This window comes from Typopeltis vanoorti, chromosome 17 (assembly GCF_054136105.1).
Source record: "Typopeltis vanoorti isolate ZY-2024b chromosome 17, IOZ_Tvanoo_1.0, whole genome shotgun sequence".
In the NCBI taxonomy this organism is placed as follows: domain Eukaryota; kingdom Metazoa; phylum Arthropoda; class Arachnida; order Uropygi; family Thelyphonidae; genus Typopeltis; species Typopeltis vanoorti.
Window position 1 is genome coordinate 74,934,889 of NC_143565.1, and position 23,211 is coordinate 74,958,099.

General features: G+C 35.8%; 1 protein-coding gene across 1 annotated transcript in view; it reads right to left on the reverse strand.

The window, feature by feature from the left end:
• Positions 1 to 23,211, reverse strand: part of LOC150097499 (uncharacterized) — a 193,978-nt gene that overhangs the window by 22,273 nt on the left and 148,494 nt on the right. The window contains exon 12 of the mRNA XM_090406938.1: positions 15,022 to 15,108. Coding sequence (XP_090263064.1) covers positions 15,022 to 15,108 — 87 coding nt within the window. The remainder of the gene's footprint in view (positions 1 to 15,021; positions 15,109 to 23,211) is intronic.

Sequence of the window (23,211 nt, forward strand, 5' to 3'; positions counted from 1 at the left end):
AACTGAGTGATAAACAGACTTCGACAATGTCATCGACGATTTTGCGAACAGAAAAGCAAGAAAAATAACATTTTAGAAAGTCGGAATTAAAGTTTTACTTCAAAAATAAACATAGTGTTTGTAATTAATTCTCTATACGTCTTTTTCACTTTTTGTAATTTTTTTTAAAAAACAAATGTAGGAATTACAAACATTTCGGAAAAACTGTGCCATTAATAACATAATAAATCTAAAAGCATGTTTTGAATACATATGGAAACATAATTAATTAAATTGGAAGTAAACGATTAAAAGCGTATCATCAGTGAATAAAGTTTTAATTTTTATTAAACGAATAAATAATATGATATAATTATGTTACTACTTACTTTTAATGAGATGGTTGAGCTGCTGGACCCTTTCAGAGTTGCTGGATATCTGGCTCAATATTGGTCAACTTCAGTCGAAGATCGGCACAGACACTTAGACGATTTCTGTATTTTGTTTTTATTTGAAGGAGAGATGATATTTCTCACAAAGATAGGTTGTAGAAAGCTGCATTACCATTTTCAATGCTTCTTTAGATAATTCGGTTAATTCACTTCTTACCGAAGGCGAGATCCAAAATCGAGCCAAACCAAGATCACAGTATTGCATTTTAAGTCCATTCTCACTTGAAAGCTCAATTAATCTCGTGACTGCAAGCCTGAAATGGATCGCGAACCCACAGAAATTTCTTATAAAAGTTATTCGGGAAATATGTTTCAAAATTCCGTTTCAGATTTTTGAGGTGGTCACAAACCCTTTCCAGAAACTCAGAATCAACAAAATTATCATTTTCCACTAAAAAGGATTCCAATGTTGGAAAAGGTGCAAATTGTTTGTCTTTTACATAATTAATCCATAAAGCCAGTTTTTTCTCGAATGCCTTTATTTTGTCGTAGGCATCAAGAGCAGTTTAAGAATTTCCCTGAAGGGAGAGATTTAGTTAATTTAATTTCGAAAAAATGTCTGAAAGATAGGATAATATTGATAACCATGCTTCGTCAACAAGGAGGGATGCAAAATCAGAATTACATTCATTTACAAATAATAAAACTTCGTGCCTTAATTGAAATAACCTTGTTCTTACTTTTCCCCTGAAAAGCTAGCGAATTTTAGAATGAAGCAAAGGTTGTATATATTCACTGTCCATTTCATCGCAGAGTACAAAAAATAACCTGTTATTTAACGGTCGAGCTTTAATAAAATTAACTAGCTTTACAGTTATATAGCACAGTTTTAAATTCTGGTGGCATTCCTTTGGAGGCTAATGCTTCTCTATGCACAGAATGAAACAATGTACCCAATTCATATCTGGAGTTACTTCCTGGACCGTAGAAACAACCCCACTATGCCTGTGTGTAAGGGCGCGAGCTCCATCCGAACAGAAGCCCATACATTTTCCCCACTGGATCCCTTTGTGTATTATGTAATTATTGAGCTGTGAAATATTTCTTCTCCAGTTGTTCGGGAGGGAAAAGTTCTACAAAATAGAATATGGTCGTGGATGTTGTTATCATGCGCATATCTTACGTAGCATATTAACTGCGCATGATTTGTAACATCAGTAGTTTTGTCTATTTGACGTAGAATCTGAGATTCTACGTCACCTGCCATATTATTAATTCTGCGACCGACAATGTCATTTGAAAGAGGAATCAAATCAACATCTTTTAGTAACTTGTTGCCAAACATAGTTTTTACCACATCTTTTATAGCTGGAAGTAACAAATTTTCCCCGATAGAATGAGTTTCCCTGTTTTCGCTATGCGCAAACTTAAGAGATAGGATGCTTCCAGTGCCTTGCTGTTAATGGAACCCATGGACGATACTATATCTTTCCCATGATTTAATATCCCTAAGCGTCACTGAAAAAATTCAATTGGCTTATTTTTCACATCACAATGTTTAGTTTCTAAGTGTAGTCGGAGTTTCGCAGGTTTCATGCACTCGTTCGACAACACTTCATAACATAAAACACACTGAGGTTTCTGTTCACTTTCATCTCCACACCAAGTAAACCGGAATTCCAAATATGAACTATTATATTTCCTACTGTATTTTTTTCTTTGAACTGCTTCTTTCTTCTACTTTAATAGTATCAGATTTATTCGCCGTTACAACACGTGTATCACAATTAGGGTTAGTATCACCTGTTTCATTTGCTCTTCTTTTCAAAGTCCTAGTTTTACGCCACTTTTCCATTATTAAAAAACGTTTCCGAAAAATATATAAATATATAATACTGGGGTTAACTCAGGACACACTTTGTCCAAGTCTCACTTAGCACTTCTCAAGATGTACTGAGCTGAGCCTTGGTTGAAGGAGGAAAACCTTCAGTAATAAAAATCAATAAACAACAAGCAATTGGTTGAAATGTGGATAACTCATGTTCACTTCAAATCTGAAAAACAGCAAGGGAAGGCAGAAGCAATAAAACTATATTGTTGTTCACTTCACCCCTATTTTATTATTCGTTATTCTGCGGCTAAAAATTGTAGTTTTTTACAATTGGTGGAGTGGTGAAGTGAACAACAATATAGATTTATTGCTTCCGCCTTAGAACATTCTGACGCTATTTGTTTTTTTTTAAGTCTCCATTTGATTTCAATAACTTTTATTTACTTATTCAATTTTAATTTGTTTTGTTTGGATAATTAAAAAATATGTACTTATTTAATTAATTTAAGTCTGCCTGCGGACCACAGGTTGAGAAACACTGGTATACACAATTGTAGAAGAATCTGCGCAGAATCTTCTCAGAACGTGTACACGTTGGTGTATACGTTCTTTGTTTCATAACGTTTATTTACCCCAACATCAACATTTCAAGAATGAAGAAAATTAGCTATGAAGCTATCACAAATTGAAAATTTTGTCCTAACATAATTGTAATAATATCATATGAACTATTTAAAGGTGTGTTCTCTTTATTTATAATTATTAGCTATTATTTTAAAAAAATTTAAATTTTCTAAAAGCTTTAAATAAAGAATATAATTACATTATTATTCCATAAAAATAAAATGATTTACATTTAAAAATCATGCAAACATATTTGTATGATATAACCATGACATTCAAAATATCAAACAAATATTCTTATGTAATTCAAATTTTTGAATTAAGATTCTTTAATTATTTTTATCGATCATTTTCCTTATCATTACATTTCTTGTCAATTACTATCAACTTCGGTAGCGTAGTCGGTATCAACTCTTTGGCTGGAAAGAAATGGATTCGAATCCTCTAAAGCTTTAGTTGTATCGACCGTAATTCCAAACATCCAGCCAACAAACCGTCTTTAATATTTTACTATTTTTGAATCTCTCGTTTAGAATATGAAATATCCTATTTACTTCGTGTTTCTCGATTAGGCAATTTGATATTTTAATACCTGGAAGTAAAATTATTGGCTAGGCTTAAGAAACAGCAATGTAACAAACAAGGTCAAGTTGGATATTTTATTTATGCAAACATAAAAAAGAAAAGTTTTTGCACTTGGCTGATTAATATTCTTTTGACGATGTGGCAGCAGAAACGTGAAAAGCATTAACAATAATTATATATTAGAATGAATCCTTATCATATACTGATGGTCGCTTGTATGCTAATATGTCCATTGTCAGAAAGTGGTTTCCACAACTTCATAATTGTGAATTAAAAAAAAAAAAAGCATTGCAACTACTTTTTTTTAGACGATCGAATAATTCGATTTCCTTGCTCTAATATACCTTCTTATATACCTACGGATCTGATTTTAGTAGTTATATGACTTTAAAAAAATCCAGTAAGTATTATTAAGATAATTGTGGAAATTAATGAATACGATCAACCTCGTTGGAATATTACAAAACAAACAAACAAAAAAAAAAAAAATAGCAGTAATCTATTTAAACTAATTCTACTTACTATAGCGATACGAGATAGAGTATGCGCAGAACAGAAGGAATAAAGTAAAGCTAGAGCAGCCTCGTTATTCAAATAAACTAAATAATTTTAATTTCTTTACGCCACTACTTTTCAAAGGCAGTCTCCTTTACAAAGTATATTCAGCTGCCCTTGGCAGAAGGTCTTTTGACTTAAGATTGAGGCTCTAACATTATTACTAATTTCCTGTTTTATGTCTGTTCACGTGTAGCATTAAAATCTTGGCATCATTTATCTATTATTGTAGAAGTTTTTAATCAGTGTTACTTTGAAACAATTTCATTATGTTCGATACAAAAAACAAGAATGTAATTGCTTAAATGCAATTAATAAAATCTCAACAATGCGAGCAAACATGAGCCGATGAGGAAGGAATTTACTGGTATTTTAAAAGATATTTATATAACCAAACAATGATAGCATTAATGATTCAGTAGACGAAGACTAGACGCACACTTAAATCCAAGACTTGAAGAGAATTCATGGTTTGAATTAGGGCGTGCTGAGAAAGATATGAAGGGAGATTACAAATCTTCACTTGTAGGCTAAATGATTAGTATTACGCTATGTTTATTCGTGTCACCCATCACTAGGTTACTGTTACAGGAAAAAAAAAATCTCACTGAACTGGAAATAGAGTTTCTGTAATTTGACAACTAACCTTATTCGAATATGCTGACCTGAATCTAAGGTGGGTCTGTATAAGGAAGAATCATCGACACGAACAATGAGTTCTTCGTACGGCATACTCATGGGTAATATTGTTTTAATGAATAAAAGATCAGTCCGCAACTGATTATTCTCAATTAAATAAATAATTAATAACACAGTTTTCAAATAGCAGTTTAAATGATTGTCAGTTTGATTGATTTTATGTATAATTGCTAATTATATATAAAAACTTCAATGTGTTATTGTCTCTGAATCTGAATGCAGATTGAGAACAATCCTCGTTAAATTATTGATCTGAAGGGTAATAAATGAGCAGGAGAATAATTGCCTATAATTCAGTCTAGAAGATGTCGAGAGAGAGAGAGAGAGAGAGTAGTATATTTTACGGTAAAGCTGATTTGGTTAATATTAGTATACAACAAGAAGTTATTCAAGAGGGAAGAAATACTTTAATTAGAAGTGACAAAGGCGTTTCCTAAAGTCTAGAGTTATAGATTTGACACGCGCTCACGCGAAGAACAACGAAAGGTTAACTGTAATCTAAGAAAATATATCTGTTTGTGTCTATCTGGATATTCTTGAGTAAACAGAGAGTCGAAAAGAATTTAAAAAAAAAAAATTAGGGGCGCGTGTTATTTCCATTGAATTTAAGTAGATAATTTCCCAGCATGGCACAGTTGCAATAATTTCCACCTGCTGGAATTGCAATGTTTGCCAAATAAGAAACAGAATGGGGTAATCTCATCAAAATATATGAATATTTAATTTATGTATTTTTAAGCTATGCAACTGTTGGATGATAAATAATATGATAATGAGAATTTTCTTCCAAACGAATTGCATTGTTTTAAAATGTTTATCTTGAACTGCCATAACACACCTGCTGGAACTCCAAGGTTAGGACACAGATCCAAAGTAAAAATATAAAGGCAACAAAGTAAGCACAGCACTACAGCAACAACCACATTATCCCATGTGGTTGTTGTGTCGCCAGAGAAAACTTAGAGATAAATTAAACAAATTCATTTGTCTGCATAGTTTTCTCAGGAATGTTTCTCGGTTGAATGCTCGATATTAGCAGCATTAAGGATTTTCATGCACTTAACTGTCTTAAATTACAGTTTCTTTCTGCTTACTGATCGCAATCTTGTACGAGATTGGTTCGCTCACAGAATAATGAGAGATTTTACTGTTTTTCATTCCATATTTACTGATTCGTAGAAGCTGTCTAATTAATAATAGAAGTTGAGCTGAATTATAGAGAAATATACTGAGGAGAGTTTTAACTTAATTTTTTTGTTATTTTATTTTACTGACACTGAATATTAAATAAAAATAAAACAGTACTAGCGACATACCGTGTACATATGACATCATTACTCAAAGCGAACATGTGCAGCTCCTTGTGTAGGAATGTAATAATGTCAAACTAATCCAAGCTTTTCCGCGCGGTTCGCTTCGCAACCATATGCATGGGGAAGGAGTATCCTAGGTTCGTTTCCCGTCGACGACGCGAGGAGCTTAAGGATCCTCCTCAGCCATAGCCAAGTTAACCCGTCTTGGGCGTGGATGGCAGGGTTTTTTCTACAAGTTTATCTGGGGGTTTTCATCCCGCAAGCAGGCAAACTGGCCCGTGAACACACAGGCTACAGTCATAAATATTTACGGCAAGGGGAAACCGAAACCACCTTGCGTCACTACCTCCCTAGTAATCAGTTGCAACCCTCTCAAAGAGAGGAAGCCACCGGATTAGGATTCTCCTAAGGTGGCGGTTACAATCTATTGCTTATAAAATGTTAAGCATGATTTTTTATAAAGTTTCCTGGCAAATACTTCAACATCTCTCTCTCTCTCCAGGATGAGACTATAAAAGTCATCTATAAAAAAACATGCATATCAGAGAAATTCACTAAAAAAAGAAAAAAAAACCCATAATATTTGAGCATATTGTGGTTCAATAGTCGAACATTTGTCATGTGATGTAACAACAGACATTTAATTGTTAAATGGAATGTTTATTTCAACATTGTTATGAGATTTGAATATGTGAATAGTGTCATGAACTTTATTGTTAATCATATTCCGCTTAGAATATGATTAACAATAACTAAAGTAATAAAATGGAGATGTGGTAATAAAATGTTTAGGATTTTAAGGTGATTAGTAAATTCCTTTACTTACTTTTCCCCTTAACTATCAAAAGCTTTTATTCTGAGAAGTATTAAATTAGTATTTAAAAAAAAAATCTGGTATAAAGGCGTAATTTTATTACACACGATAACGTGTCTTGAATAAGTACTGTAATTTGTTATTTTGTCTGAAAGGGGCTTAGTACTCAATGCCTATAATGGCTGAAACTTGCGTTTCTAGGTTACCGTGCGTATTGTGCTTGTGCGTCTAAGCACCAGAGTTCCGGGTAGGCCTTCCAGCAACCGGATAACAACGATAAAGAGAAACAAACAAAAACACGTGACGTTTCATTTTAAGTGTGTCTTACTCGAAGCATGAAAAAATAATCTAAAGGAATTTGTTACCTAGATAAAAGCTAAAGTTGTTAAAGAAGTATGAAAAAAAAAAATTAGTACTTCAGAAGTTTTGCAAAACGCATTCAGTAAGGTTTGCAAGATATTTATACTTAATTCGTACTTGTAATACTTCATATTACGCATCCTGTTTATCATTTATTACCTTCAACATAGGCGGCCGCTCAGAAACAAGAGAGTGTGACGATCCAGGTTTAATATGGATAGAACCAGTGGCATCAGGGCCTTGACCCTAGGCAATACTACAAATATTATGGCTGACTTAATGAGATAGTTCATCTATAGCCATGTAATGTTGATTTGGCTAGGACACCACCAGTTCGTAGGTAAGTTACCTTATTTATATATTTATTTATTTAAAATTACTATGCTTCAGAAACCCAAGAGAATATTATAGGGCTCAAGCTATAATGTTAGAGAGTTCGAGGTCAATGGGCGTACGGAAGAAAGCTCACAAAAAAAAAAAACCTCTTAAAACGACTGAATGTTTGAGAATGTATTGTGGAATTTCTATTGTTGTAATGCACATTAAATTCCCCTTCTTTAGTTCTATTGTCAGACCAAGTTTATTTCCAGTGTTCACGGATATATTAACCAGACGCATATGGTTTTCAGTACAATAAAATTGCAGTTAATTGTCTAAATAATTTCAGAACTCTGTTGTCTTGTTTGTCGAAGAAATTGATCGAAAAATGACAACGCAGTCTTTGTCGTTTTTATACTATTTCGTATGAATAAATTTCATAAATAAAAAAAAAAAACTATTAACTTGGATGATTTTAAGTGTTCATTACACAGATACATGAATTTTATAAAACAAACAAGAAATCAATATCCCTTTCTTTTACATTTTGAATATTAAGTATTGACTTCTAAGACTCAACTGGAACCCCTTTTCAATTCTCGTCCATCGGAGACGGGGGGGGGGTCCGCTAAGGCCTGGTTGGCCGAGCGGATTCCCCCCCCCCCTGGATGCGCTCTCCAGTCAAGAGGCAGCAGGTTCGAATCCCGCCGTGTTTGTGATCCTACAAACTCTACGTCGAAAGGGAATCTGCAACCCTACCACTTCTTCTAGCAGAAAGCTTCACTCCCAAAATCCGGTGAGGTACGAGAGTGACCATACGGCGTCTACGGACGTCAAATGTGGGAAAAAAAAAAAAAAGCAAATAATGCATCTGGCACATCACTTCTCTACTCTATCTTCTGAGCGCAGTTATTTAAGCTTGTAGATGTGTGTTCAGGGGATCGTCTTGCCTGTTCTGAGGGATGAAAAACCCAAGTTGCTTTCCGGGAAAAAAAAAACATTCCATCTCAGTATATGACCAGCTAACTCACCTTTAATTGAAAAGCTCCGATAAAGGTTCTTCATATCATAGACGGGATTTGAACCCTGGTCTTGCTGACGAAAGGACTCAGTCAAAACCAAATGTGCTATAGAAGAGTTATTGTTATAAGGGATAAACTCGTGTACTAATTCTTTATTTTAACATTAAGATTTCCCAATGTTGCACAATGTCTGCTAAATATTCCTATGCGTATTTCATAATCGAAGTAATGTTATTATCTGTTATTAACAATTACAAGCATTGCAACTATTATTATTATTATTATTATTATTATTATTATTATTATTCGTGACACCTCCAAGGAGTCCAAAGACTCATCGCGGGAGGACACCTATTGTGCCCTCCCGCGATGAGTCTCCACCACTACACCGAACCTCTACTAACAATCAACTACATCAGCGCCATCTACCGCCCACCACCACCAAGTATTTTTTGTCTGTAAATTGCGTGTGTTCTGAAGCGCCGATTTGTCTGTATGCGGGGATGAAAAACCCGAGTTTCCGGGAGAAAAAACCCTGCTACCTCCTTATGAGATCGGCTAACTCACTTTCGATTGAAAAACTTCCATATAAAGATTCCTCTCGTCATGACGAGAATCGAACTTAGGGCTTTTCCAATCGAAGAGCGCAACGTATCGTCATTCTTCCAACTGCGCTACGGAGGAGCTTAAACTATAGCTCTTATTGTTTTACTTCCATTACAAATGTCGATGTGTTATTAACAATTACTGTCGTAACAATGTGAATAGAACATTTATGATATAACGGACATGAGTTACACTTGAAACAAATGGAACATCATGAGAACACTGGGTACAGTATTAGACAAATCAGACACGTAACTAATCGCTGTATCGAGTATTGATTGCTGTGTTAAGTGCCTAAAACCCCTAATTAGCAGACTCTTCCAGTCTTCAAAGGACGAGAATTTAAAAATTGCAATGTCCACGTGTATGCTTTTATTTTGTAGTAATTTACTAATAATATTTACTTTTAACAAAGATTTCAAAAAGGATAGCCCTTATTGCCTTTGTTTTGTAAAAAAAAAAAAAACCTAATTTAATACAACTGAATTCATGAATTTTTCATATTTATATTCTGTACCAAGCGCGAGCCACTCTAATCAAGGAACCCAGTGGGGTTGCACAGGTAGCACATCAGTGAAGCCAGCCCTGACATTTTCTATTAAAAAGATAAATTTGTATGTTTGTGAGGGACAAATAAAGGAAGTAGCATGGATAAACATTTTTTCAGTATTAGCTATGTTATAATATTATAAAGGAAATATTCAATGATATAAAGGAAAGCCAACAGCAGGGTTTTCATTCTTATTGTATAAGAATAAAAAAACAATCTTTTCTTTATTCTCTAGTTTACTGGGAAAAAAAAATCAATTGCATTCATATGTAGCATATTTATTGAGTTTCGCGGACCGTTAACAAAAAATACTCCTAAGTCCTTCTGCACGACGAGCATGAATGCAAATATGAGAAGAAAACTTATGTTAAGTAGATAAGTTTCCTCGTTTTTTTAAATATTATTAAAAAACAAATATTGGAGAAGAGGCATATTGAACACGTACATTGATATTAAACAAAGCATCATCAAAAACGCATGAACAAACCAACTAATGTTCCCATTTTTGAAATGCGACACATACACACGTCGCACGCACGTATTTCTATTATATTTATTTGGGAAACCAATTCAATGGTGGGAGGAGAGTGACGAAGAATAAGCAGGAAAACATGCAAATATGCAAGAAGTAATTGTAAATAATTAAATACACATTTCATTTTTTATAAAGTATTATTATTACGTTACATTGGTTATTGTTACGTCACAGTTCTACGGTTTCATCATATTAGTAGAACAATATGATTTCAAGAAATGAAATGCTACATCACAATGGTTATCATTGCGCAACTGTTCAAATGCTTTTCATAGTATTTGAATAAATTATTAGAAGAGAAATTCTAATGCATCATTGATTATTATAAAAAAAGTAAATTCATGATTATTAAAGTAACTATTCTCGATTATAGCAATCCATTATAACTGATAATACTTAGTGTCTCTTATGCACCTTGATAATAAACATGCCATTCTTTTTCAACCGGTGTGGTTTTTCAAACGATGCCTTTTATGAAAAAGTAGGATTCGAGTCCTCTCAAGGATGCGAAGAACCTTTATAAGTTTTTTTTTTTTTCATCTGGAGATGGATTAGCCGGATGTCATACGGTACTGGAAGGATTCTTCTTCCAGTCCTTGACTAAATTCGGGATTTTCATCTCTTAAAAACAGACAGAATAGCTAGAAGAACACATGCAATTTAGAGACATACTACTCTGGTCTCACAGCCTCAGTTACTTCAGTCATAATTCCAACCAACCAACCATTCTTTACTTTTTCAGTTATTTATTTATTTAGTTAAATGAGGTTTAACGATTAAATATTTTTCGCAACAGACAATTCAGAAATATGGTGTGAAACCACAAGTGACACTATAAATTATTAAGAGGCGTGATCAAGAACATTTCGGAATATATTCTCTCTGCCTGTCAGTCTCTCTCTCTCTCTCTCTCTCTAAGATAGCGAGAGAGAGAAAGATATCCTGATAGCAAATAATCCTGTTTCTGTTGCGTTGCCAGGATTATTTGCCAAGTAAGGGAGGTCCAGTTTAGTACCTTGCAAGAAGAAATGTCACACGCTTGGATTCGAGTATGAACATCCCCTGTGTGGGAGTTGTGTCTACAAATTCTTCACTCCTGTTTCATGCCTCTATAGATTCTTTCACTATGAAAGTTAGCATAACAAATTATAGATTTACTGATAGTTTAAAAAAATCTCAAAAATTAAAAAATAGAAAAATATACCTAAAAAATCAAATCCCATTAAAAAAAATCTCCTACATCAACTTTACCGACATTTAAGGTATCAGCTTTACTTCGGACATACAAACCCGATCTCTTTATTCGTCACTAAAACTCAACGGACACACTCCAAGAATTGAATGAAGTTCATCCCAACTTTCCACATTACATTAGGAATGCTACCTTTCGTAAGAAAAGAGGAACGTTTGATAACATACGGTCAAACTCTCTAAACAATCAGATAAGCTTCCTTGGAGATTCATCTAATACGAATCGTTCATCAACTCATCATAATACCAGCTACTGACTCTCCCAAAATCATGGACTTTTTCTTAACAAGCTCTCCTTCCAGATATACCACTGATGTAAGCTCTCCGCTTGGAAACTTTGCCCATGTTTCTTTTTCTATAAATTGTGCTTCTCTCCATTGATTTCAGCATCATCCTATGACACTACAATGATACCATTTGGGAAGATTTTGGGGATTTCTGTTATTGTTTCCGATCTCCTGATCCAAGCACTTTTTTCCGATCAAATAACGGAAATTACTCTAGTTGAAATAAATCCCTTATTTCTTCAAGTAAATGTACCAAAACAGTTCAAGACAATATTCAGCATATATTCAACCAATCAAGTTAAAAACTCCAACTTCTCACTCATCTTACAATATAGCCCCAAGCAATTGCAAAAAATCACGAAGAATTCAAATCAGACTTTATAAGGAACAAAGGCGGTAACGTTTTGCCTCCTTTTCAAATGGAAATCAAGCCTTCTGGTCCCCTTCAAAGGCTGTTAGGAAAAACCTCTGTCCTATAATACTTCCATCTCTCTCTCTCTCTCTCTCTCTCTCTCTCTCTCTTTATTTGATAGTACAACGATAATATCTCCTAAAGCTACGTCAGACCTCTTGAAATCAGTTTTTCGTTTAACTCTTGTGTAGATAACCAAGAGAAATTTCCTTCCACTATTCCACAAACTATCCACAGCATCCTCCTCTGATCTTTCATCAGAAGTGCATCAGAAAATACTAGCGTTGATCCTAATAAATCTACTGGTCCAACTGATATCACTGTATTTGTGCCAAAATGTTCTTTTCAATTCAATCATCCAGTATCACCTAATAAGCTTTCATATTCATCTACCCAACACCATTGAAGCAAGAATTTATCCAACCTACACCTAAAAAAGGGAGATAAAACTTGGCCCACAAACTATCGTCCGTTTGTTCACATTTCAATATTCTCACGAAAGTGAGTGGCCATCAATAACCAGCTTGCTTTTCACTGCTTTGTATACATCATGAATTATTGATCAATCAATATGATTCCATCGTGAAAACAAAAAACGCTTTCATATCAGGTATTTTCTGTGCTCTGTGCGCAGTCGCAGTAAAATTCAAAATCAGATCATATATTTTCGATATGCGAGTATAAGATTTCGTATGTCAATCTGATCCAATCAAATCATCGAATATCAGAAAACAGATACAAAAACGTGGATTAGTGTGTGTGTGTGTGTGTGTGTGTGTGTGTGCGTGCGTGCGTGCGTGCGTGCGTGCGCGCGCGTGTGCACGTGCGTGTGTGTTCCGACCTGGTCACTTATCCTCACCTTTCTTTACTTAAAGAATATGTGAGTATTCAAGTAGTTATGAAAATAAAAACAATCAAAATTAAGCACCCGACGTAAGTTGCCAGACCACTAAAAAGTAATAAAATATTAAAAAAAAACCTGAAATATTTTAAATTCTGCTTTTCATAAAAGGCGACGTGAAATACACCAAATAAAAATATCCAATTACTCATAACAAAAGCATGCTGAATATCAATAATGCTGAACAAACTGAACTGTTCGCAGTAATCAACCAACTAAACAATGCATCAAATGTAAGCAAATTTTGATTGTTACTTATAATTACTTCTTACGTAAAAATATTTTTTTTTTTTCAGTGTTATCGTTTGTTCTCTCCTAATTATTGTTTTCAAGTAATATGTTGCAGAAATTATGATTGTGTAATAAACTACCATACAATTTGATATTTCCGCATTCTGTAAAGAAATATTGCGTAGATACAAGTTCAGAAGGAAAATATACTACATTTTTTCCTGTTTCAATTCTTGCGACCACATGACGCATGCCAAGAGGGCAACTGCCCTCACGCAACTAATCATTTTTTTTTCTTCTTTTTTTGTCTTATACTGATGTTGTCTTCCAAGAATCCTTCAAATAATAATGTATCTAACATTTTCATATTTATGCTGATAGGTTTGATTAGTTTCTTTACATTATTTCTTTAAATTCCAAGAAAAATTATCCATTCTTTTAATGAGAGAGAGAACAAAGCTAAACTGCTACTTAATAGTTGGATGAGAGAAGTATAATATTCACTTACGTTTGTCCACAGATTTAAAATAGTTTTATGGTAATTTTTAAAACTTCTTTAGAGTTTTAAGATACAGTAAACTGCTGGAGCTAAGAGGAAAACTTGAAATTAATGAAAAAAATAAATAACCTGAATCAGATAGCTTTTTAAAAAGAGAGTAATGTTCTTCGTAGTATTTTTTATTAATTTTTACATAAATAATATATGATATTAATAATTTATTGACCCTCCTTAGCTCAGTCGGTAAAGACAAAGAAACCCTTTGGTCGGAAAGACCTGGGTTCGATTCCCATCAGTGACGTGAGGAACCTTCATCTGGTCTGTTTCGACGGGTGAGTTAGCCAGTCTCAAACGGAGGTAGAGTTTTTTTTCATCCAGAAACTCGGATTTTTCGTCCCCCAGAACAGGCAAACCAGCCCTGTGAACACACGCATTTACAGACATAGGACACACCAGGAGGCATAGGGCTAACCACCTTATCCTTGAGGTGGTCGGGGTTTCAAATCTTAATAGACCATGCTTTATATGAGAGTATCAAGCTACTAGGTCTAATATACGTATAAGGAGGAGGATTAACAATTTATTAAATACATTAAAATTATAATTAACTTATATATAAAGAGCCTGTGTAGCTCAGTGGATGTGGCGTTTACACACCACGGCGCTTGGCCGCACGAAGGAAGACTTGGTTTCGAGTCTAGTCGGCGACTAGAGGAAATTTTTCTAAGCCTTTTTTCTACCGGTTCCCGAGTTAGTCGATCTCTGGCACGGGCAAGCGGGTTTTCCTCCCGGAAACTCGGGTTTTTCGTCCCGTAAACTCAAGAAAATCGACTAGAACCCACATTATTTCAGACATTAAAGATATTGTGTTAGGGTTAGGGACCACGAGATGGCGGCACATTTGAGCCGTCTCTCTTCACTGCGTACCGCTTAATTAGTGATAGCCTTGGGCCATCTATCTCTGATTGGTACCAGTGGAGATTGAACTGCCCACTCAGTCTCCAAAAGTTAGATAGGGCTAAATGGCCTCGCCTACTCCCCGTATACGGGAATAAAAAGGCGTTAGATGATTTTTTTTTTATAATAATTATTAATCTCTGATGCTAAGTTAGTACAGAATACACGCCTAAGGGCCACAATATATCATTTAATGCATTAGCTATAAAATTTGCATACTATTTTTTATCCACGAATTATACAATTGATCAAATGTTCTAAGCATTGTTAATTAATATTTACCTTTGAAATTTTACTTACAGAATGGATCCTCATAGTACCTTAGAGTCATGGAGGATAGCAGAAAACCAAGCGTTGGTCCAAAAATTCGTAGGGCAAACATCGCACCTACAAAAAGAAAAAAAAAAGTTGCTTGTAGAAATTGTGTCGAATTTTAAACTGTTGTCATCATTCATTAAATAAATAAATGTTTCGATAATAGTAAGTTCTGAAACCATGAAGTGGCCTGCAACTGCATTTTATGACCCATCGCACGATCAGAATAAAAATAATCACAAAATCAGAAAAGAAAGGTAAAACAATCACTAACACTAATTTCGAAAATGAACATTATTACTTTCTTTAACAATAAAAGAGATTACGTAAATAAATCCATTTATATAATTTAAACAATGTGTTAATTGTTTTCCCCTAATTATTGTCACATTATTGAAATTTATCCGGGAAACAGTTTTTAGCTATTAATGGGCAAAGAAAACATGGCTCACCTTCTTTGAAGTTTAATTTTTCTTCACATTGTACGTCTGCACAGATTTCCTTCCGATTTCTTTTATTAAACAGTAGTGAGATAAATATTCATCTTAATTAATAAGAATAAATTAGAGGATGTATATTAGGACTGAAGAGAAAGTACTCGTTACACTATGTAATGAAAATCAATGCCACTAATCTAAGACTGAGCTTGTGGACAGTGAACCTTGAATCAACCGTATTGCACAACGATGTGAGTGACCATGTCAAAAGAAAATAGCCATACAGTCATCTAAAACACGTTAGCCAAAGTAAAACAACACATGAGCAGAGAATGAGAGATTGCAGGTGAGTTACTCTGCCGAATTGGATTGTGTCATCCAGCCGAAGTAATTAATGCCATGAAAATAGTATATCAGGCTTGATAATTGCATGTATTCTTCTTCTTATTCTTGGCAGTTTTCCCCTGTTGCAAAACGTCTGAGTTTCTGGAAGGAAAAACTTTCCTCTTCTGTGTAAGACCAGCTAACTCACCTTCAGGTGAAATACCCTTGTAACTAACAATTTCCTTCTGGACGAGATTCGAATTCTTAAGAACAGAATTCTTTGCTTTCTATATTTATAGAAAGCTCATTGTTTACATAAAGCTAGTATAACAGAAAGGGTTTCAACTGGCATTGCCAGTTGAAACCCTTTCTCAGCCTTCTTGAGAGTGTGTCTGATGAGTCCACTAGTGATCTCCATGCTAACGAGGAAGAGAACCAAACTTCTGGTCATCCCTACTGGAAGCTGTCAGACTGCAGAAGAGTCTTCCTACCGAGTATGGAGTTGGGAATAGATCAAAATGGTGTTGAAAATGCCATATGGGCGGGATTACAATATTCTCAGTCTTCATCTCATAAAACGAAAGTGATACCAGTAAGATTCTTTTATTCAGGAGTAGAGTCCAAAAGATGGCCTGTGACTAGTGATGTGCCGTAGGGTTCTGCTGTTGGACCACTGCTGTTCGATTTGTTCATTAACGATATAGGGAAGGATCTAAGAGGAGCAGTTCATTTGTTCGCTGATGATGCAAAGTTGGGTAGGGCAATAGTGAATGCAGAAGATGTCAAAATCTTGCAGGATGATTTGGATAAATTGGAGTTCTGGGCTAAGGAGAATGGATGTCAATTTAATGTGACAAAATGTAAGGTTATGCATTTTGGGGTGAAAAGATTAGCAGCAGTATACCACATTGGTGGAACTGTACTCCAGGAGATTGATGAGGCCAGGGACTTGGGAGTGTTGGTGGATAGGGAGATGAAGTTTAGGGAGCACATTGCAAAAGTGGCTAAATCAGCTCATCGACTCACTTGGTTGTTGAAAAATACTTTGTCGAGCAGAGACAAGCAAGTTATTGTTCCTCTGTATCGAGCCTTGATAAGACCTCATCTAGACTACTGTGCCCAGATTTGGTCACCTATGTTTCTTCTTGATGGGGAGGAGTTGGAGAGGATCCAGAGGCGAGTGACCAAGATGATAGCAGATCTATGGAATGAACCTTATGAGAACAGGTTGAAGATTTGTGGGTTGCAGAAATTAGTTGAGAGGCGGAAGAGGGGAGATATGATTGAGACATTCAAATTGCTGAAGGGTTTCTATAGGATTAATTCAGAGGATAGTTTTGAGATCAGGACTGGTGGTGGGAGAACTAGGGGACATCTATGGAAGCTGGGCAAGAGTGTGGTTAGCAAGGGTGTTAGAGCTGGGTTCTTTACTTTTAGAGTGGTAAATGAGTGGAATAAGCTGCCAGAGTCTGTTGTGGGCGCTATGACAGTGAATGAGTTCAAGGCAAGGTATGATAGATACTGTGAGAATGCCGAATAGTTGTGTGGACATGTTGTTTAGGGCCTCCCTCGATGAGTCTAAGGATTCCCTGGAGTCGTCCGTAATAATAATAATAATAATTCTCAATGGCTTAAATGTGTCAGTATCATAGGGAGGCTGGTAAGGCATGGTATTATCCGTACGAATCCGAATTGAAACGACGAATCAACAAATAGGACTCTCAAAGAGGCTTAGCAACTAAAAAAATTCTAAAAAGACCTAAACAGTGCAAAAGTTGCTATTGAAAAGATATTCTTCTTTTCTGTATGTTTTTGCTTCGTGGACGAGCGGATAACCCCACTGGGACATGAATTCGAAGAGCTGCTCAATGACTACAGTTTTTTATGCTAAGACAATATGTTTGCTTCCTTAAAAAAAGTTCAGCCCCTCATTTAAATATCAAGTGCAGTAAAAAATAATAAGATGTTCACTAATTTACTTATTCAACTGCATAAAAAAGGAATAAATAAAGCAAACGCTTGCTGATTGTCCAACATGGTCCAGTTGATTTACTAAACAACAACTATTCTTGCCTATTGAAATGTTACTTTTTATCTATTATTATTATTTATTTTATTTTTTATTTTTTGCAATGTCCAAAAAGGTTCCTTGTAGATTGCAGGAGTAATAAAGCATGCTAAAAGAATATACGTATACCTCATTAAATAAATACGAAGGATATTTTTTTAGAATTTTCCACATTTTTGCTTTATTACACATAAATAATAGCACTTATACTGCATTGAAAAGATAAATTAAGCAATTCGTGATATACATTTCGTTCACTACAAAAAAGCATAATAGCAAAATTATTTAAAAAATGAAGTAATTTCAGGATTCCGCAACTCTTTCTCTATAAAGTGCATTTGTTTACTTCGAAATAAACTGTTGAGTTAATCTCGAAATGCTTTTGCAACCGCTCAAACTTCAACAATGCACGTAATGAAATACAGAGCATAGTGGTGAAGAAAATATATAATTCATCCTTATAGTCCTTATAAGGACTGGCTTAAAGGGGCGAAGCAAGAATGCTTTTCATCTTCCCCGTTATCTGTAGAGGACAGTGTAGGGATAAGGTGTTATTGAGCAATTAAAGCTCTGATCATGGCAGGAGGGTAACAGCAATAGCCGAGCCTCAGTTAGAATTTCATTGGCTACAGCATTGCCATCCATTACCCTCCAAGAGTATTGGATTGAATGAATCAATCACCGACTATGTAAGTAAAGGTGAAATCTCAAAAATTCGGACGATCTCTAGGCCACTCCATAGTGGGCGAAAGACCGTCCATATCTCAGCGTTGGTTCCACTCAGTGACGGGCTCCCCGACCACTGAGCAGAACCGCTCAAATTCCGAGGAAAATAATTCACCGACAAAGCCCCTCAGCGGGCCGTGCCGGAGAACACCTTCCCCGGAGACTCAAAGTGCTCCCTTAAGGCAAAAACCTTAAGAGAGCGAACTCAAAAACTCATCGCCCAAGGGGGTAACAGCAACAGCCGAACCTCAGTTAAACTTCATTGGTACAGCATTGCATTGTTGCCATCCATTACCTCCAAGGGCATTAATGAATCAATCACCGACTATGTAAGTAAAGGTGAAATCTCAAAAAATCGGAAGATCTCTAGGCCACTCCATAGTGGGCGAAAGACCGTCCATATCTCAGCGTTGGTTAGCAGAACCGCTCAAATTCCGAAGAAAATAATTCACCGACAAAGCCCCTCAGCGGGCCGTGCCGGAGAACACCCCTTCCCCGGAGACTCAAAGTGCTCCCTTAAGGCAAAAACCTTAAGAGAGCGAACTCAAAAACTCATCGCCCAAGGGGGTAACAGCAACAGCCGAACCTCAGTTAAACTTCATTGGTACAGCATTGCATTGTTGCCATCCGTTACCTCCAAGGGCACTAATGAATCAATCACCGCATCTCACGGTCGATTGATTCCCCCAATATAATTTATTCCTTATAGTCCTTATATATACATAATATAATATAATATATAATATAAGGACTGGCTTAAAGGGGCGAAGCAAGAATGCTTTTCATATTCCCCGTTATCTGTAGAGGACAGTGTAGGGATAAGGTGTTATTGAGCTATTAAATTAAATTAAAGCTCTCATCATGGCAGGAGGGTAACGGCAATAGCCGAGCCTCCGTTAGAATTTCATTGGCTACAGCATTGCCATCCATTACCCTCCAAGAGTATTGGATTGAATGAATCAATCACCGACTATGTAAGTAAAGGTGAAATCTCAAAAATTCGGACGATCTCTAGGCCACTCCATAGTGGGCGAAAGACCGTCCATATCTCAGCGTTGGTTCCACTCAGTGACGGGCTCCCCGACCACTGAGCAGAACCGCTCAAATTCCGAGGAAAATAATTCACCGACAAAGCCCCTCAGCGGGCCGTGCCGGAGAACACCTTCCCCGGAGACTCAAAGTGCTCCCTTAAGGCAAAAACCTTAAGAGAGCGAACTCAAAAACTCATCGCCCAAGGGGGTAACAGCAACAGCCGAACCTCAGTTAAACTTCATTGGTACAGCATTGCATTGTTGCCATCCATTACCTCCAAGGGCATTAATGAATCAATCACCGACTATGTAAGTAAAGGTGAAATCTCAAAAAATCGGAAGATCTCTAGGCCACTCCATAGTGGGCGAAAGACCGTCCATATCTCAGCGTTGGTTAGCAGAACCGCTCAAATTCCGAAGAAAATAATTCACCGACAAAGCCCCTCAGCGGGCCGTGCCGGAGAACACCTTCCCCGGAGACTCAAAGTGCTCCCTTAAGGCAAAAACCTTAAGAGAGCGAACTCAAAAACTCATCGCCCAAGGGGTAACAGCAACAGCCGAACCTCAGTTAAACTTCATTGGTACAGCATTATTGCCATTCATTACCTCCAAGGGCATTAATGAATCAATCACCGACTGTGTAAGTAAAGGTGATATCTCAAAAATACGGACGATCTCTAGGCCACTCCATAGTGGGCGAAAGACCGTCCTAATCTCAGCGTTGGTTCCACTCAGTGACGGGCTCCCCGATCACTGAGCAGAACCGCTCAAATTCCGAGGAAAATAATTCACCGACAAAGCCCCTCAGCGGGCCGTGCCGGAGAACACCCCTTCCCCGGAGACTCAAAGTGCTCCCTTAAGGCAAAAACCTTAAGAGAGCGAACTCAAAAACTCATCGCCCAAGGGGGTAACAGCAACAGCCGAACCTCAGTTAAACTTCATTGGTACAGCATTGCATTGTTGCCATCCGTTACCTCCAAGGGCACTAATGAATCAATCACCGCATCTCACGGTCGATTGATTCCCCCAATATAATTTATTCCTTATAGTCCTTATATATACAGGGTGTTCGGGATAAATTTGACATATTTATAATTAATTATATTTTTCCGTAAGTTACATGTATTAACACACACTTCTCTTCATTTAAAAGTTTGGACCCTTCTTCATTCATATACAAGATGTCAGAAAGGATGAATAGCTGGAACCCACCTGAATCATGGAAGAGAATAACTTGTATCATGATGATTCGTGCCCGCCATCAAAATAAGGATATTACGACTGCTGCCCAATGCTCCCTGAATACAGTAAAAACAATCAAGCATGAACTAGAGACTTGCAATGGTGACTACGAGGATGTAGCAAGAAGAAAGATCCCTAGCAGACGATCTGATTGCGTTCGTACAGCAGAATTCCTCGCAAATCTGCAGGAACAGGTGTTGAAGAACCCTGGCATTGGAATTCGGGCTTTGTTCGTGGAGTTGCTAACTGTAGTCAAGCCCTGGATAACAAGGGTAGCCAATGGTAGGCCGTATGTATGGCAGCAGGATTCGGCCCCTTGCCACACCTCTGGGAAAAGTCAAAAATGGTTGTCTGAAAATTTCTACGACTTCACCAGTCCAAATGTTTGGCCTCCAAACTCCCCAGACCTTAACCCCATGGATTATTTTGTATGGGGCGCAGTTGAAAAAGACACCAATCGCACTTCCAGTAATACAAAAGCCCAGTTAATGGATAAAATTAAAACAGTTTTTGCGGCCCTTCCCAGGGAGACTGTAGCATCAGCTTGTTCGAGGTTCCGAAGCAGAATTGAAGCTGTGATCGATGCTAATGGTGGTTATTTTGAGTAAATCTTGTTGATAGTATTGTAATTAACTCTGCCTGTAATGTTTTTTTGTCAATTCATTAAATTTAATAGATACAAAGAAGATTTTCTTTTTCCTTACGAAACTGTCAAATTTATCCCGAACACCCTGTATATAATATAATATAATATATAATATAATATAAGGACTGGCTTAAAGGGGCGAAGCAAGAATGCTTTTCATATTCCCCGTTATCTGTAGAGGACAGTGTAGGGATAAGGTGTTATTGAGCTATTAAATTAAATTAAATTAAAGCTCTGATCATGGCAGGAGGGTAACGGCAATAGCCGAGCCTCCGTTAGAACTTCATTGGCTACAGCATTGCCATCCATTACCCTCCACGGATATTGGATTGAATGAATCAAACACCGCATCTCACGGTCGATTGATTCATATATAATTTATTATAAATTAATTCCATTATTATAATAATTTGATATAAAATATTTAAAGGTGTATTGTTTGTTTAGAAATATTTGCAACTTTTTTAGACTAATAAAATAAATCTTTATATTTAAAAATTAAAATATAATTTACAGTATTATTTCTAAGAAATAAATAAATTTCATCTAAAAACCGTAGTATACACAGTATCCGTTGTTCTACTAGTTGTAGTAGCAGATTATCATTGCTTCTGTAAGTAAATTATCAAATTTCTTTTTCACAGATAAAGATAAAGACAAAAACCAGCAAATATACTTCATAGAAATAAATAAGACAAAGAAAGGACTATTTGTTATATATTATTCATTTCTTTTTTAAATATATATACGGTATTTAAATTGTTTTGGTTGTATTACTCTGCTCGTTCTTTTCTTTCCTCCAAGTACACACGTAATTTCGTGTCATATGTTCCATAAGAATGAAAAAAAAAAAAAAAACATAACATAACAAAAGAACAACGAAAACCTTGGCCCATTTCTCTATTAATGTTTAACTGCCAAACGAATTATAGGGGAAATCCGTGATGTTCAAGAAATTTTTACTCATCCTTCATCAGCAAAAACAATACTTGCAGAAAGGGAAGTGTTAATAATGTGAAGAGAAAACTTGTTCGACCTTCATTGCAGTAGCCGGAAATTGCAAGAAGGAGAGGAAGTAGTAAACTAATACAGGTAATGAGGTGTACACAAACATTTTCATACACACTAACTTGAACATATTTTACTTGAAAGGGCGAACTGAAGTTCCACATCAAAGTCGATTTGTTCGCTAATGATGAAAGAAAACAATAGAACATTAGGAAGAACAATACGCTTTATTATATCTGGGGTGCTTTTCACGAGTTTCCAGATAACTCGTTAATTAAATCAAGATTGTTAAAATAACTTAAATAAACGTACTTTTTCTTCATGCTCATAAAGAAGAAAAAAAACTAAATTTCTGAAAATACATGACAATATCAATGAATGTATTTCTTGAAATTTAATAATCGGAACTTAATTTATTCTGAAATAAATTAAGTTCTTATTTTAAATATTTTCTATATTTTTGAAAATAATCAAACACTTAATCTCATACAGTAATGGTAGTCTTATTTTCCAATTAACCTATGTACTGTAATTAAGATTTTAATAAATAAAAAAAGTTGCTGTACTGCTTACAACTATTAGCGAAAAACAGAAACATTTGCCGTAAAACGGGACAAATAACATGCAGTCACTGCAGAACCATATATGCATAAGGCGTAAGAAGTAAGACCTTTAAAAGTTAAATCACAGTGG